General features: G+C 41.5%; 1 protein-coding gene across 1 annotated transcript in view; it reads left to right on the forward strand.

Annotated features, from left to right (window-relative positions):
• The first annotated feature begins 800 nt into the window (after positions 1-800).
• CRYBG3 (crystallin beta-gamma domain containing 3) overlaps positions 801-18,507 on the forward strand; it is a 95,414-nt gene continuing 77,707 nt past the window's right edge. The window contains exons 1-2 of the mRNA XM_074597959.1: positions 801-1,074; positions 15,902-15,980. Of these exons, the coding sequence (XP_074454060.1) occupies positions 956-1,074; positions 15,902-15,980 (198 nt within the window). The 5' untranslated portion in view covers positions 801-955. The remainder of the gene's footprint in view (positions 1,075-15,901; positions 15,981-18,507) is intronic.

Here is an 18,507-nt window from a genome sequence, read left to right on the forward strand (position 1 = left end):
AAGGCAGGAGAACCCCCTTCCTCCAAGTCACTTGTTGTCAGCAAGGATGGCCTGAACTCATCTTGAAGTGATGGAGGTGACTGGAGAAACAGCCACGCTACTGCTGCTGTGTACCTTCATGTGATGCAAATGTTTTACCGTGCTGGCATAACAGGCAGATACGTTACGTGGCAGACAGACAGTGTGAAGCTGGTTACTGGCTTTGCCTTGACAAACACGTGTGGTATCTCGAAGTTGGCACAAGTTAAAAAACGTAGGTTAGTGTTGGGGTTTGCAGGCAGTCAGGAGGAGTGTAAATTCTCAAGGCTATCTGTCCTTATAATTTTCGCTTCTGATCTTTTCTCTTTGTTCAAGCTAATTATGCCACATTAACTTAAAAAAAAAAACCAAAACCAAAACCCAACACAAAAAACCCAACCCAACACCCCTCCTCGGGAGGAGGCAGCAGGGCTGCCCGCAGTGGTACTTCCCCCTCTGCTGCCATCCCTCTCCCCCCGCCTCTCTGCGCTCTCTCCGGGGCAGAAACTCCCTCGCCGGGCGTCTGGGGACGGCAGAGCCGGTCCTTGCTGCGCCTGCCGAAGGGAAGGACGCTGCCGGAGCAGGGATCGCGGTGAAACGCCTTCTCCTGTCCCAGCCTCTCCCTCTCTGCAGCCGCGCCGCGTCGGAGCCGCTCTCCCGCCTCCCCGGGCGGCAGCTCTCGTCCTTCCCGCTCCTCGCACGCGGGCCGGCCTCCCGCGCCGCCGGCGGGAAGGGGCGGGAGGCGGTGGAACAGCGGCTCCGCCCCGGGGGCGGTCGGCGGCCGCCCCCGCAGGGGGAGGAGGGAGGTGTTTGCCGCCGCTGCCTCCCGCCACTGTGGGGATTCGGTGCCGGGCGGCTGTTGGTGGCGCCTCCCGTCCCGTCCGCGTCCCGTCCCGTCCCGTCCCGTCCCGTCCCGTCCCGGACGGCGGCGGCGGCGATGTCCGGCGGGGGCAGCCGGCGGCGGGCCGGCCCCTCCTGGCATAGCACCTTCTCCCGCTTCTTCGGCAGGAGCCCCCCTGGGGAGGGGGCGGCGGGGCGGCCGGCGAGCGCAAACAGGTATGTCGGGGACCGGACCGGACCGGTGCAGTGGGGCGCCCGCTGCCGTGCTCTGCCCCGTCCTACCTGCGCCGTCAGCCCCCGGGGTGGGGGACGAGGGACCGTGCCGGCCGCCCCGGTAGATGTTGCAACACCAGCGGGCGAGGGAGGGAGAAGCAGCGGGTGTGTTCACTGCGCGGGGGGGGGCTGCCCGGGTGTCCCGCTGCTGAGGTGCCGCAAGGCGCCACAGCCGGTGGGGGGGCGGGCGGGGGCCGGCTCCTGTGAGAGCGGCGGCCCCGGCCGGGGCGGCGGCTTGTCACAGGGAGTTTGAAACCGGGGGCGGCGAGGGGGAGCTGAACGTCGACATCCTCCGAGCTCCTTGTCTTCGGCGGTGGCGTTTCTTTTTTTTTTTTTTTTAATTCGCCGTAACTGTGAGGCGGGTCCCCCCGGCGGGCCCGTCGTTCGCGCGGGGGGACGGTTGAGGGGTCCTGTCGGCGGTTGGCCTGACCGTTGGGTGAGCGCCGGCGGCCCGGTCGCCCGCCTTCCCCCGGCCGAGCGACGGGAGTCCCGCGGGCAGCGGCCGCTTGCCGCGCACGGGCGACTGCTCCGTCCCGGGCTGTGGGGGTTCGGCGTGGGCGTCGGCGGTGCGCCGGGCCGGGCCGCCCCCCCGGCTTGTTCCGCAGGTGCTGCAACCCCCTTCCTCGGAAACCGAAAGCGGGGCAGGGCGCGGGTGGGCTGTGAGGGGTTTGGGCTTGTTTTGTTTGTTTGGGTTGGTTTTGTTTTGTGGTTTTTCTTCCTTCTTCTTTTCACTTTTCACACTTACAGTTTTGGTTTGGACTAGTGTAAATCAGATGTTAATGCAACATAAATATTACTGATGTGTGTAAGTCTCAGTGCAAAACTTGTGGTTGATGGAAACCTGGTTATTAATAATTATTTTTTAGCGCAGGGAGACTTTACAAGATGAAAAGTTTTGGAAACTTCTTGTGTATTTGTTCCTCTTCCTTTTTTCCTTTTTTTTTTTTTTTTCCTGATTTCTGCGTTTACCTAGGAAAGAAGCACAGATGAAGTTTTCATCTGCTTCTCATGCAGTCTTATTGTTGGCCCCAGTTAATTACTATATTTTAGTGGTGAAAAGGTGCCAGCTGGCTAGGCCTTATTTCCTCAGGTGTAGTACTTATTTTTTGCTTTTAACATGTTGGTTTTAATCTTTGAATCATTCTTGATACTGCATAGGTTTGTGTTTAAACCAGCAGACAAGTAAGTACAGTTTAATCAGATAGATAGTGGGTATCACAGTAGTTCTTGCAGTGGAAGAACTTTAGGATCTTGCTTGCATATTCTCAGCAATCATGAAAAATAGCAGAGTGTATTGCTGTCTTGTACTGGCCATCTTAAGTGGTCTCATATATACACCATGAGGATTTTTAAATTTGAGGGTTTGTTTTACTTGTAAGCATTTGAGGCCAAGGATCCATGAGCACGAAACATTGCTTTTTATTTCCTAGGGGGGAAAAAAAAAACAAACGAGGAGCAAGGCTGCCAAATCAAGGGCATCTTTATGGTTGCAGGAGTAGCGTGGCTGTTGGATCTGGCAGGGGTGGTTGAGATATGGGAGAAGGAAAAGGCTTGGATTTGGCCAAGGACCTGGAGAGGCAATAGGAGAGGTTTCATCGGACAACTCCTTGCTGGCTTCCTACAGCTGTGGTTCGGAATAAACAAAAAAGCATAGCGGTCACGTTGGTAAGGAGGAGGGTGATGCCAGTTCAGTGGTTTGCGTGCTAAACAGCCTGTCTGCAGGTAGCACTGGTGGTAGACCTGCTCCATTTAATTTGGGTCTGGAGTCTTATTATCTTTATCTAAATCACAGTTTCATTTCCTGCAGCCAAGAGCCTTTCCTTTATTAGGAAGCTGGGATTGTCCACATAGATATGAAAAGGCTCGGGCTTCTTGGCTTTGTTCTTTAACTCCTCACGGTTACCTGGTGGCCGTGACTCCTCTCTGGAGTGGAAGTAAGCAAAAAAACCCTCCCACTCTGAGGAGTCCAATTTGGTATGTTAAGGAGCTTTTTTTGTTGCGCTGGGTTGCGGCGTGGCGTGTTAGTCAGGAATGCTGATGTTCTCGTATTTGATTTCCACTGGTAGCCTTCTTCGCAGATTAGCGTAATTGCATACATTAAGCAGCGCTAGGTTGGGATGAGTGCCGCAGGTTTGCTCGTCATGTTTATTTAGTGAGCTTGGCTGTGTAGAAAAATGGATTGCCGAACAAAGCGTGTGTGTGGGGAAGGGGAACCAATGCTACTTTGTATGTTTATTGTTAAGGTGTGGATGGAGTGTGTGAGGTGACTTTGGGGAATACGTCTTTTGTGAAGTGTTATGAGAAATGTATACACCAGGATGGTTAATTTCCTGTTCACGTTATCAGTATGATATATATTGGAACCAGATCAAATTCGAAATATATAGAAACTTTTGTATGGAGATATTTTACCTAGCGTTGCCTTTCAAAAAAGCAGAACACTTACATAAAGGGGCAGGAGAGGGAGCAATATGTTATACAGGGGCAAATACACCCCTGGTGTACCTGCGTTGACCTCTGGAAACATGCATCATGCGTAATGCCTCTGCAGAACACGACGGTTTCCTAAATTTAAAAAACGTGCAGAAATGGGCCTGCGTGTGTCCAAAAGTCATTCTCCATCTGCTCCCACAAGTTAGGCAACAGCGGCTGGATACAAGCCCCCAGCTTTCCTTCCCACAGCTGCCCCTCAGCTCTGCAGGGTATGGAGCTCTTGTCCTCTCTTGCTGCAGGCACCATGTTCAGACTTAGCTTTAAAAAAACAAAACCCAAACCTACTATGGCCTTGGTTTAAAATAGGAGGAAGGGGAGGGGGGGAATTACATTGTTTGTTAATCAGTGTCTTAGACTCTTCTGAGAACCTCATTTGACAAAGAGCTTATGTTAATAACTTGCCCTTACGGCAATTTGTAGGTCTGGGGAACATGAGAATTGCTGGAGGCTGGCCTGCTTGGGGAAAAAATAACCTATGCAGATTAGTTGCAAGTTTTGTGGTGGCAAAAAGCGCAGCACATGTGTTAAGGGCTTCCTTGACTTTGATGTAAGATGTAGACAAACGTGAGGTATCTCCCACCGAGCACTTTCTGGCATGTGTTCTTCGGAGTTGGGGCTGCTTTGAACAAGGGCTTTGGGGCTTTTCGTCCTAGTTCTTTATCATTAATTTCTATCGAAGGCAGCCATTGTCATTATGCTCTACTCAGCTATTTCTACTTTCAGTAATACAAAATTGATTATTTGTTACCGCAGTGTTTGTCCTGGAGCAGTCTAAATCCCCAAGGTGAAAAAATTCCGTTGAATTTTTACTATTCTAATGGGAGTCTGATATTTTTATTCATTTACTTTTTTTAATACCTGTTTCTTTAGTCCATCTGAATGAAGATACAGCTTTTACAGTGTTAAGTCAATCCACTGCAGATTGTTTCAGAAATAAGCAGCCTCCGTGACTGAGCAATTGTTGTGTTGCAAATAAACGTGACCTTTCAGGTCACATTAGAAGCTGCCAAAGAGGTGTGACACTTTTCACTGATCACTTTAACCCAGAGCTAACCCCAAAATCTCATTTAAACTATTCATTATTCTGGATATTGTTTAGCAGGTTTATTTCAGGTTTATCTTTTTCCCTCCAAGTACTGTTGGTTGGTTGGTCAGTCAAATAACTACCAGTGCTAGTGGGCCTTTGTTGTGTTTGTCCAGATATTTCTTCTGCATTGCTGAAGTGTACCAGAGACATCAAACAGGGAAGAACAACCTTTTATTTGGTTTTAGAGGGCTTTGCTTTTTTTTTTTTTGAATTATTTTTTCAGGCTGAGATTATTGTTCTGTTCATCCATTAGTTTCTAACTACAAGCTTTCAGAGATGGAAGAACTTTGTTTATTCTGCCTGAGGAGAGATTAGAGAGTCTCTTTCTTCCTTTGGGACTGCCAGTCATTGTTCCTGTTTACAAAGAACATGTATTTTTGTAGTTGTAAAAACTGTGGTTTTGGGGACTGCTGGGAATTGATTGAAAGGGGAGTAATACGTTTTAAACTTACTTCCTCTGAAGTTACTACCTCCTGGCTGGTTTTGATTCAGGTGCTATTAACATCTATGAAGAAATCCATTGTTTGCTGGAAAAATCAATCTCTGCTTTCTAATAAAGAAACTTTTTCCTTTAAATGGCCGAACATAATTTTTTTTGTTGTTAAAATTTAACTCATTTGTGAGTGTGTGTCACGGATGATGTTTTGTAGAATCAGCAAGGGGAATACTCCAGCCATGTAGAAAAATTCAAATTAGACTTACCTAAGCAAGATGCATTATGAAAATATTCTGTACACTTGTGAATTTGGGGTGGCTTTTTTTTGTTTCTTTGTGCTTCCTAGATTTTTCTATTATGACTTTTATTGCAGGATAATTCAAAATAGTAGCAAAGGCCCTCATGCAGCAGGGTACCAAAGTGGTTGCCTATAATTAAATAGGTAAATAGTTCTGTGCGCTGTAGTGGGACTACTTGTTTGATTAGAGTTAGGCGCATACCTAGACATCTCATGTAAACGTTCTGAGACCCAAAGGAGCAAGCCCACCAGCTGGCCATGTATGTGTGAGACATTTTGTAAAGGAAATGTTACCAGAGTATTAAATGTAATAGCAGTGCTTCTTGGAAGAAACAAAGCAACATATTATTTTCCCCTTATTTTAAATGTTAGCAGCATTGTCTCCTTTCCAATTATTGGCATAAGTGCTAGAGTTAATACAAAAATATTTCTAAACCAGCTGGTTTTAAGCAACTGTTTTGCAAAGATGAAAACTTCCTGGTCGTCTCCTCTGGTGAACGAAAGACTCACAGGTGAAAAAAAACCCACCCAAATTCAGAAACATGTTACCGTGGGGATTGTATTTCTGATTACTGAAACTTCTTAAAAGGATGAAAACCCAACTACTGCTTTTATTTTCTGATTGGTTTTGGATTTTGTATAATTCAGTTAGCACATACTATTATATTTCCAAACAGTAGCACAGCACTATGTTGCTTAGGCTTTCCAGGGCTTATTAATATATCTATCTATCTGGTATTCTAATTTCTAAAATAATTTTTATAAATTCTAACTGACTTTACAGCATCACTTTTGAAGACTCTTAAGATCAGAAACGTGGATTTCCTTAGTCATTTGACTTTCTCATGTCAATTTTGCAACATGAAATGTAGTCTCTAATTTTGTTGTGTTAATGTGATTTCACGATGTGCCTCATTTTGAAATGGAGTCTTGTTTTTCTGAGTGTTCTGGTGTTTCTTAAATTGCTAAAGTTTTTTACTGAAGGCAGTATGTCTGCTTAAGCAGTTTGGAGGTCTTAGAGCCTAAGTGTATGAACATGTGAAGTGCATGGATCTGCAGTTCACCTGTGGACAGTGATGTGTAGGGAAAAATGTAGGAGGAAGTGTTTCTTGTGAGCACACAAAGAGCAAATGCAGAAAGGATTCCAGTGACAACAGACTTTTTTTTTAATCATCAGTTAAATGCTCCAAATTTAGACATCAAATTTATTTTGGTTGAATGGAAAATGCATGCTTTCAACGTGAAAGAGGGAACCTTGATAATGACCGGAAAGTGTAGGATACTTCCCAATGTATATTCTGTGAGTAAAACATGTGAGAACTGGAAAAGTATATTCTTGTGTTGGACTCGTAGCCTTGTGTGCCTTTACCAAGAGTTTTCTGCTCCAGCCTGAGTAGAAGAGCTCGCTGCATTTTGCTTATGATACCGGTCTCTCTTGCTTGTTTTTTCCTGGGTGCTTTTTCTTAATGACATCTTTTAAAAATTCTGTAATGCTCTGTTTATCAGGAGGACAGCAGTTGCTGCTTTAAAGCTTTCCTGGATTAATTTTTTTAATATCTCATATTTTCATGCCATTTGTAAGTAACATCGTTGATCCCCAATCCTGTGAACGTACCATTTGAAAACAGTTGTGTAATGGGCTGCCTACTCTATTCTCTATTAATTCAATAATTTTAACCTTAATAAACATAAAAGTTTGTAAGTCTGTTTCTGATATTATACCAAGTTTATGTGCTAGTGGCCAGTAACATTTATTTCATAAGAATATTGGAAACTGTAAGCAGTCAGACTGGCAAATGTGGAGCAGATTCTACATTAATGTTGGTTACTACGCTTGACAGATGCCAGAAGAAAAACCTTCATGTAATCTGGTATAATCCTACTGCCCAATATTGAAGTAGGCTCTACTCAGAAGCATTTGTATTTCTTTTTTCTAGCCTTTGTAGGCTGTTCAATTCCCTCACGTGTAAAAAAGATTGTTATTCAGCAAGGTTGATCGTAGGCCATCATACTTATTTGACTTAGTTCTAGCGTTTAAACGTAAAGGTACATGTTCAATGTAAAGTCATGGTTTGGTTCTTGCATTTTTCATGTAAATTTTCATTGTAAAATCTGGCATAGCTGTGATTTTGTAGCATCTTTATTTTCCATAATATATTGAACTGCATTTTGAAAGAGGATTGAAAAAAATCTTCGCTTATGCTAACTGCGTGTAGCTCACATAGTGTATGTGACACAGCACTGCTAATGCAAAACATGAAGCTGACCTAGCTTTGCCGCAGAAGCAAAGAACAGTATGTAAATAAGCAGCATAAACAGGTCTGAGAGGAAAAATTGTTTCAGTTAAAACAACCTAAATTGCTTAATGCTGTCTGTAATGAAACCAGTTTTGAAGTGGAATAGTTTACTGAATATAATACATTTTGTGCTATTTCAGCACTCAAATTAATCAGCTGGTTCTAACACTTGTCTTGCCTAAGTTCTTGCCTCCTCCTGGCTCCATTTTCTCCTTCCTTACCTTTCTCTGCTTCCCTTCTTATTTGTTAAAAATGAAATAGCAGCTTTGCTTTCCTTTGACCCTCTAATTTCAAACTCTCTAACTCGTTTTTATAATTTCCATTTATATTAATGTCTTTACTGCTCCTCCCCTATGTGTGTGGCCTAAGCTTAAGCATGGAAGTAGGAGCCAGAAACTCCACATCCAAATTTCTGTGCAAACACTCCCTCTCTCTTTATGATAAGCCCCAACAGCCTTGCCAGAGACTAGGGGAAGACTTTGTCACTGCTACTACCATTTGGTTTCCCAGGAACAGGGTTTGCCTCGGGAATCTTTCTGAGAAGTTGGGTAAAATTTTTCATTTTGAAGCTTTTCAAAAAGGAGCAATATTCTATTTTGGGTAGGAGGGAAACAGAGGAAAGAGCTCTTTATTTGTTACTACTTTCTGCTAAAATGCTAGCATCTTTATTTTCTGTTAAAATATTAAAGTATTTTAACTGTCATTTGATGCAGAAGGCAGATTTTAGGAATCTTCATTGATTTCCTCACCAATTTAAGGTGCATCTTGTTGCCACTGGGCTTTACAGTAACATTTTCCTTTCAGTTCATTTAGCAAATGTTTAGTGTACCCTTGCTCATGTCATTCGATATACATGCCAAAAGTTTGACTCTTAAAAAATTGACTGACTTCTCTTCGTAGATCAGGTTCTGATAGTTCTAGCTGCACAGCACATGAATGGTTTCACAAGTGTGACATTAGTATCTAGAGTAAGGTGTTGGCATTTCACTTTTAAGTCTACTGTATTTGGTTGAATTATAGGAGAAGGTTTGAAAAGTTGATATACCAAGCCTTCTGGGTGACCTGGGAAGTTAATAAACATGATGTTGATCCTGTCATCTCTGGAGGATGGGAAATGTCAAACTCAGTTTTGTTTATGAGATGACAGCTTCAGTTAACAAACTGCTGAAATAGTATCCTTAGACTCTTTAAGGCATCTGACTTGGTGTTGATGCTCCAATTAAAATATTTGCAAGTGTAATGGCAGTGGGCTGAGAATCAACATACGGAGGGATATAAAAAGTCTGAATGTGAAAAATAATTTTCTACTTGATCTACTTGAAGAAAATTAAAAGGACATATTTTTGAATCAATTTATTTAGTATCTTCACAAATAATTTGAAAGAGGACAAAACCGTAGCATGTGAAGTTTGCAGACGACTAGAGCGAGAAGTATGGGAATCACCACGTAGATGACAATATTAAAAGCAGACTGAGTTGCCACGGTTGACAATCAGCTGAATGTGAGCAGCCAAAACAAAGTGGTGGCTCAGAGAGAAAACGTGGTTCTCGGATGTATAAATTGCAAAGTACATGTATTCTGTGGATGAACTTTGGTTACTAGAGTACTCAGTCTAGTTGCGGTGTCCACAATTTATCATGAAAAAGATGCTGACAAAGTTAAAAGGGCTCTGAGAAGAGCTCCAGCACAATTTGATGTCTGGAAAACCTCCCTTACAGAATAAAATGAAGCAGCTCAATAGCATTTATTTCATCTAAGAGAAGGTTTTGAAATGACAGGGTTACAGTTTGAGGAATGACTGTGCCTCAAGGTGTATAAGATTTAAGTGCTTCATATCATAGGATACCTGTGACTTGAAGGCGATATTTGAACCTGAGGCCTTTGTAATCGGTCCCACATAGATGTAGGTTGATCCTGTAGCTGAGAGATGAAGCTTGACAAATCGGACTAGTAAGCATAATTTTAAGTAGTGAATTCAGTAGTAGTTTACATGGAAAAGTCTTATTTACCAATGCAGTAGATTTACCATTGCTTGATGGTTTTTAATCAAAACTCGTATCTTTTGGTCAGGTGTTAAAGACTTGACACAGGTCTCCCTTGGTGAAATTTTGTAATCTAAAGTATGCAGGAGGCCAGCTTCAGTAATCACAAGGGTCTGTATGGCAAGTAGGGCAATTGGTGTATATATAGAAAAATATTACTCAAAAGGTCTGAATTTTTAGCAGTCATCTTTTTAATTACCACTTGGAAGACAAAACAGAGAATAAACCAAAACTAGCTAATCTATGTCTCTTTGCAGATGTATAATAAAAGTTTCATAACTGCTGTGGTCTGTGGATGTGGTTTGAGAATCCCTGTAATGTGCTGAAACTTCATGGAGATTTTGGTCTTGTATTATTAGACTCATGGTTTTCCACTCATTCACATTCTTTAGGGAGGCTCTCACATAGATGGATTTTGAAGTACTAGGTGATGAGATCCTTGTTAGCAGTCTCTCTGTTCCTCTGTTGAAATATCCTGAGTGTTGGCATTAAGTGACACCACTGTGTTGGCACTAAGTAAAACTGAAAAGAAGTCGTGACACCAAAACCAAATGAGGTGTTACTTCCGAGAGAGGAGCATTAGTTTTGTTCAGAGAGAAATAAAAGGCAGGGGTCAGGAGCTGCTGTTACAGCCCAGAATGCTAAAATAAAGAAACGATCAAGAAAGGAAACTTAAAAATGACGTTAGCCGAAATGAGAACTCTAGTGGGCAGTGAATTGCATTAACAATTGCAAAAAACACGTTGTCTTGAGGAAAACTGTTTAGAAAATATTGGGAAGGAGATGTCACAAGTGATGTCATGAAACCTGGGCAGATAGATGTTTGTATAGGTCAGGTGTAGTTTATTAGTGTTCTGTCACTAAAGCCAGATGTAGAAGCTTTTTGCCTCCTGGCACCGTGGGGCCTCTTTTAGGTTAGGCATTGCTTATTCTCTTAGCATTAAAAGTCATCACGCTAAATGGTTTCTGAGTTAATCTGAAGAGAAGACCAGTTAAAACCAAATAATGCTAGCCTAATGCGGTAGCAAAGAGGGTTTGACTATTCAGGGAGTCATCTGTCCCTGGAGAGAGAGAAGGAGGGATGGCAAAATGATAGTGCACTCGTCTATCTGGTAACATCTGGACTGCATGAGGAGTAAATGCTGGAGCTGCTGCATTGGAAGAGACTTTGCTTCTAAGCAGTGGGAGAAGGAGGAAGGGTCGACATCTGGAAGTGCTGTCGCAGTGCTGTCCAAGTTGAGCTTTAGCCAGCTGTCCCTATTTCCTTAAGAGAATGACCATTAATTTCCCCCTTCCCAAACAGCAATCAGCAGCCCATACCTTCTGCTTGTAGAAAGAACCTATAATGTCCCAGTGGTTGCTCTCAGTTTGGTGAGCTCTGTGTCTGGTCAGTCTCATCAAAACTTGCAGGTTTGTGCTTTATTGCACTTACACGCTGCCTGTAGCTTTTTTTTTTTATCTGACACACAACACATTTGCAGTCTGCTGTGTGCATAACATGGGTGGGGTAGATTAATAAAGGAAGAAGGGGATGGGCTTTTAATATGCAAGTTCCGAGGGATTGTTATGAAGGATGACGATGGAGGAAGCAGACTTCTCGCACCATACGGAGATGCTGTGAGGGCCTTTTGAAGATGTGATTGTTTATTTTGCTCTGGTTTTAGAGGCAGTTGGAAAAGATCTAGCAAAGTGTACTTAAATTTGCTCAATTAAGTTGATTTTTTTTTTTCTTGACTGTAAACTCTCACGTATATTAACCAGCCTGAGTTTGAGTACTTCTGCTTATATGCATCTACTTTTTGTGGGAGCAACAATGCAGAACATGAACATTTGTCTCCCCCATAATAATCTGCTGCTGATTCAGACACCACCTGTCCAAGTATTACAGAAAGGTCAAAACAGATTTTCAGCAGCAGAGGAACAGAAAGTGTTGGAAAATTACAGAAAGAAAGGTTTGTGCAGAACATACAGAATGGGATCTTTTGCAGCTTGAGTTTAATCTTGATTATTTAAAGAATAGGAGTGATGCTGATCAGGTTGGGCAGGCTGGCAAGACAGTAGGGAAGAGCAGTAAGACAGTCAAGGAGAAGAGATCCCTCTACCTTCGCTGAAGATTAACCCGTCCATGTTGGATGCACTAATACGTAAGAGAAAAGGGAATGTCTGGCAGAAATAGCAGCAGGAAGGCAGTAGATGATGTATTTGAAAAGTAGTGAGAGGCTTGGTTTCTAGTATTAATTTTGACAGTATCTTTATTACTCAGAGCATTATTTACTATTTCCATGCTTTTTAAAAAAAACCCAAATCTATAAAATGAAAGTAATATCTGTCTAAATATGTAAACAAGTGGTTGTGACAATTTGTAAATGACCACCTGTATAGTTAAGAAGTCCATGGAATCCATGCTTTGCTCTTTTGCTTCTTAAAAGCAAGTACAAAGTAGATTCAAAACTTGGGTTAGTGGAGTCCTATGTTTGTGAAGCATAGAGTTGAAGACTCAGGAGATTCATCTTCCTAATCTAGCAAGTGCAAGTGCTGAAATGCTCTCTGAGAGCTGGCTGATCTAGCAAAGCGTGTGGGTGGTTAAGCACAAGCCTAACTGCCGTAGATGTGCTGAACTGGGGATAGCATGCTCACTACCTGCCGTGGCAAAGTACTCCAAAAATGCACCGCTCCAGAACAGCTTAAGGCAAGGCTGAAACTCTGCGGAGCCAAACTTTAATATGACGGATGTAGCTCAAATGGAGTGGGAGGGAGGCAATCCCTATTTCTTGGTGAGCCTGTATACACTAGCAGTCTGTTGTTTTCAGTTCTTAGTGAAAGCATAAGAATTTGGTGGTGTAATACCATGTCACTACCAGGTCAACATTTATAGATGTTTATTGCAAAAGTTGTTCTGTAGAAAAAAAACAAACTATAAACCCCCTTAGAATACAGTACTTGGAAGTGTAACATCTAGCCACTACTGATAGGATAGCATGGGCGTATAAAAGTTTTAAGAATGGGTAATTTTTAGCATAAATACTAAATGTCTTGTGTATTTCCCAAGAATTAATTTTAATTGTGAATGCCATAGCTTAATAATTGTGTTTACTGCATCTCTGAATATAGACTCATATGGACAACATGGGCTTACACTGCAACATAAGAATACATGTGGCATAATTACATTAACTTCACCATGTTTGTTTTGTTTTTTTTAACAGGGAGCATAGGGTTGTGTGTAGGCCTATGAACTTTGTTATTTTAGTTGCCTCTTCAGAGGATTTGTGGAGAAAATACCATGTAGTGTTTCAAAATTTGTGATTAGTTACTGTTATGTGATTGATGCATAATTAGAGAGGGGGAAGCTCTAAAAATTGTAGGGGGTTGGTAGTGGGAAGTGATAAGCTGCATCATTTGAGCCCAATGAGGTGTAACCAGCCAGTTCTTCAGTCCCGAGCATGGCATCAGCTACTGGTCTGTGGTGTTTAGGCTGGTGTAGAAGGTAATCTTGACTCTTTGGGAGAAACAAAACAATTCTATCCTAAACAATCCAAGAGGCGTTTTTCCAGCAAAGCGAGCTTTTGTGCTGTAAACTTAATTCATTCAGCCTGAGTCATTTGGTTTCAGTCAAAGATGCATTTAAAACTGGGTAAGGGGTAGAAGAGGTTCACAAAAAGCAGCTTCAGTGGTGAAGTGAGCTGCAGGGGTGCATGCTTACTTCTTCCTGCCTCTTGAGCGGCATTAATTGCCCCTTCGTTTGTGCTGGTACAAATCACCATGCTGTAAACTGGATCATGGGCTGAATTGTTCCTAATGGAAACTTCTGTTCCCTCCTTGATTTTATCCATGGCCCTACTCAGAGCCCTGCTCAGCTGAGTTAAGGGTGGGAAGAGATAGCTGAGGTTGAGGAGGAAGGTGTGGAAATTTCTAAAGCTGGTTCTGCTGACAAAGTCAGCATGTTGAGGAACTACACCCTAAAGCAAAAGGTTTAGGAATGTAGAAACACTAGAATTGCTTCCAGGTTTAGGTTTATTTTATGCTGGAAAGTACAGTTTTGATAAAGTTGTGGGGTTTTTTTCTTGTTGATTTTAAGATGCTTATCTACTGAGCTGCATTCTTTGGGTTTTGGTATGTACATTGTGGAATTTAATAGCGATCCGTCTAAGCCTGGCTAGCTAGAAGTAATACAGGCATATATTTCAAATACAAACAAGAAGTAGGAATGACGTTGAAGGGAAGATTATCAGCAAAACAAAGTGGTAAAAGAATAGGACGCTGGTGATCTGTGCTGGCAATACTTAACGAAAGCAAGGATCTCATTTGTGGCCCGCACACCAGTTCCATAAAGAGTGATATCCTGAAGCCAGGAAGAACGTCTGGTGAAGATCAGCATCATTATTCTGCTTTTAAGTACAGGGAATTCCTGTTCATGTCAAGTGTATCAGCATCAGGAAAAGCTATGCAGATCTGAGAAGGAGGGAGAAAATAGGTTACATACTGAGAAGCGCTTTTATTAGTGTGCCAGATTGCCCAGAAGTGATTGTGACATCTCCTTCATGAAACACATTAACAGCAGAAGAAACTCATAGGATAGAATATTAATTCACCTGCTCTGTCTTACAGGAAGGCAAAGAACAGCCAAGAATTTCTGTCTGAATCTCTCACTGAAAAAGCATCTTTGTGTTTATGTATGCATTATGAAAGATTACCTGAGGTGATCTGAAAGTACGTGGTTTTCAACTCGAAGAGGATCTGTAAAAGAGAGGAAGGAGCTTTTCTTTTGATGTATCTGAAAAGACCTGAAAGATCTTGGAAAAACTTAATTGCGGGAGAGTTCTGTTCTCATTTTTGTTCAGGGAATGTTGTCTCTGAGCAGCTGAGAGGGAAGCTAACATTTAGTCAGACTGGCTTTTGTATTTTATCTATAACTCAGATGCCTAATCCACAATAGGAAGAAAACCTTTCTTTTCAGAAGTCTTTCTGAGACGTGCTTACCTGTGGTTAACAGTCAGTAGCTGTAGGAGTACCACTACGTCTAAATCCTTTCTCCAAATCTTGGCAGAATTTCACCAAAATGCAAATAATTATTTTGTATTTCTATTTAAACAGCTTTCAGTTCATCTCTTCATACAAATTCAGAAATAAGGGCTTGTGCATTTGTCAATAGCAAAGCTAAATTTCTAAAATTGATGAAGGGGTTTTGAAGTGATTATGACTTCATTGCAATACTGAGCATTTCTCACATGATATATTTGTACAAAGTTATTTTTCTTCAGCTTTTGATATACAATGCAGGAAGTGATGTCTGTCATTAACATCCTCTAATGTTTTTCTTGATAAGTTTTTGCTTTTAAGCTGCATGTAGCATAAAGGCTTTGATTAAAATGTTCTCTACTGGATTGTGTTTAAGGATTATTATAAGAATTGGGGGACAGGGTGGATTCCAAAGATGGGCTCTGAAGAAAATTTTGACCAAGGTAAATTGGCAATAAGGACATATGCAACTTTGGACTTCTGACTTTTAAAGTGGACAGTGGGTGTTGCCTTGGTAATAACAACATGCTTCTTGACCCCTGTCTAAAATTTCTTCTGAATTTGCCTGCAAACTCCCGTTAGGTATGTTCAGTTAAGATCTGTTAAACGTGGTAGCCATGATTTTTGATGATTCCATCTGCCCCAAGTATGTTCCACTTGGTCACAGTCGTCAATATAAGGACTGGGGCTACCTTCTATCTGCCAGGTGTGCCAGATAGTGCTATGGCAATGAATGCTGCTGTAGTAGATAATTGATAACTACAGTATCATTTTCCAGCAGAGAATAATACACAGCACAGAAAGTTTGGGATTTTTTTCATCTGGGGGAGCTGAAGTGCTGTGTGCCATTTCTTAGTACTTGAGTTGGAAAACGTCTCTATGGGGTGAAACAGGCGTTTTGCTTCCATCTTCAGCTTTTTTGGGCATGGCTTTTTCATTTGCAATACGTGGAGAATATGGGCTATGCTTTGGAACATATGTTCTTCTGCCCTTTTAAGATGATGCGCTCATGTTTGAATTGAATGATACTGTGTTGGCTCTCAGGTAGACTTGAATAATGCAAGTTCTCAGTGTTACAAAATATCTTTGTTTTTCAGTTCTGAAAACAAAGGGAGTGAAGCCATAAATTTAAAGAGCAACCAAAAGGAAAGCACAACTCTGCCTGCACTTTTGAAGGTATGATTTTTATTTACTAGTATTTTTATTTACTAGTATTTAATTGAGCTAAAGCCTGCCACCTCTAGCACTACTTGCTAGTGTTCTTATGTTGGATGTATTGGTGCACTACAATGTAGCACCTGGTTGCCGTATCCTTGGTTAGGGTCTGTTATGCTAGGGTAGTAATACGCATGCAGAAGACAGAAAAACTGGCTGCTTCAGATTCTTAAAACAAAATTCACGTTTTTGCTTACATTAAAGAGTCTTTCCTTAAAGAAGTGGGAGTCTAGTGCTAATTCTACATGCAGTTAGTCAGTGAAGAAGGAATCTAGTAGTATTATCAAACCATGGTTTCAGGTATTCCCCTAAAGCACCATTTATTTGTAACTTATGAATACCTAACCAGCAAGTGTTGCATGCCTGAAGGTCTGCTGGTTGCCAACCAAAGCACTATAACATCTTTCTGCTGAAATTCATATGCATGTTGGCCATTCTTCACCAATGTTATCCATGTTAATCATACCTTCTTGTCCTGTAAGTGTTTTACTGCAAAAAAAAAAAGTTTCTCCTGTGTCACTTGACAGAAAGTGGTGGTTGCCTCTAAAGTTATGTTTAGATTTAATCAAATGTCATAAATAATTATGTACAGGACAGGGCCTGGTGATAACAGCCGTCTTTGCTGCTGTCACATCATGCCTTGCACAGAGCCATTTTAGTGATTTGTTCACTAAGCACTTTTGCTTTGTTTTCTGTTCCTTTTCCTAGTTGTTTTAGTTTAATGCAGATAATAGTGTAGCTACTTCCCCAAAAGGGCTTCGACTGGTCTTCCAGATTTATTTGGGGATGCACCAGGCTTCTTAGCACACTAAATCTGAGATTTCTATCCTGTGTTGCATTTATTTGAGTACTAACACTACATGCAGAAGGAAATGGTCTTCCTGTATGGCCTACAGTCTCTGTGTAGTTGCATCTTTGGTACCTAGGGACCATTTGTTTGGGCTTTGCCAAAGATCAAGAGATGTTGCAGTTGCCTCCATAAAGACCCGGTTCAGTCCAACAGGGTTATTAGCTCAAGAACAAGAAAGAATGTAGTTTATGTACATCAGGGTGGGAAACAATGCAGTGACGTTTGTTCAGAAGCCCCGTGGATTCAAGCCAACTTTGTCAATTCTGAGCTCCTTGAAAATGCCACTGAATGGCATCCTGTTACCATAAATCGTGGACTAATGATTTTTATGCCTTGAAATGCAGGTAGAAAAGATTGTGATAAACTATAGTAGAGGAGACTCTACTATAATAAAAGCCAATTTTCTGCATTTAAAAAAAAAATTACCTTATTTTTCTATGTTAGATCAGTGAAAAATTCTAAAAGAGATTTTCCTTTTGAAGAAGGTTTTGACTGAGGAAGGGGAGTCATTTAGCATATGTGCACAGGACTTCAACATCAGGAATTGCATAAAAGGAAATATGAAGAGGGCTAGGTCTCAAGGAACAAGCAGGATGTGTAGATGGGGCAAAGGGAGCATAGCAGATTATAATTACCCAAGAGTGTTTCTTTCTTTCTTTCCAAAAACTAAATCTTATTTATTTTTTAATTTAAAAAAGCGCAAATTCAGAATCCTTCCTGCTGAATCTAAATTTGTGGCAGGAAAGTCTGCTACTCAGACTTGTGTTTTTGTAATACTGTACTAAATGTTGGTGCCAATATTAATGCTGTAGCGTTTTGTTCCAAATATTGTTCCAAGTATTTTCTTTGTCTTGCAATAACTTTTTTATTTAATTATATTGTCTTTGACCAATGTTTAGAAGTGTAAAGTGTTACAGTGTGCATTACATTATCTTTGAAACAATACCTGATGTTTGCATAGGCTTTATAAGAAAGGTATGGCTTTCATATCACTAGAATGTGCTGGCTGTTCAACTATACCGAGAGCTTCCTGTCTAACTTACTTCCCTCTTTCTTAAGCTAATCAAAAATCTTATGATACACTTGAACAGTTTCATATGCATAGTAATGAGTACTTTCATCACTGTAATTTTATATCTTGTGTGCACTGAAATTACAACTAGATAGTAAAAACTGATTCAGAGGAGGTGGAGAAAGTTGCCCCCCCCTTTTTTTTTTCTGTGAAGAAAATATTTTTCTTTTTTTTTTTCTCCTACCACTGCTCCCTCAAGCACACACTTGCATTTTGATAACACCACACTGTCCAGTGCCTGACATCGTCCAAAATAAGCTGTCTTGTGCAAAGATCAAGAGAATGCAACTGAATGGTTGGAGAGAATGGAGATTGTCTCATTTAAAAGGGATAATGTATGGTATTGAAAGATGGTCTGGTTGTATCATTGAGTCATCAAGGTTACTATGGGCTAGAAAAAAAAATATGTTTTGTTGTTATGGAAAGTATACTTTGTGAGGAATGTCTAAATCTATATACCTACATGGATTGGGTTTTGGCAGGTGTCCATACATGGCCATGTCTCTGAACCATGCTTCTACCTAGTTATTTCAGGTGGATGGTGACTAAAAGTTGAAACCATGTTG

This window comes from Larus michahellis, chromosome 1 (assembly GCF_964199755.1).
Source record: "Larus michahellis chromosome 1, bLarMic1.1, whole genome shotgun sequence".
Classification (NCBI taxonomy): domain Eukaryota; kingdom Metazoa; phylum Chordata; class Aves; order Charadriiformes; family Laridae; genus Larus; species Larus michahellis.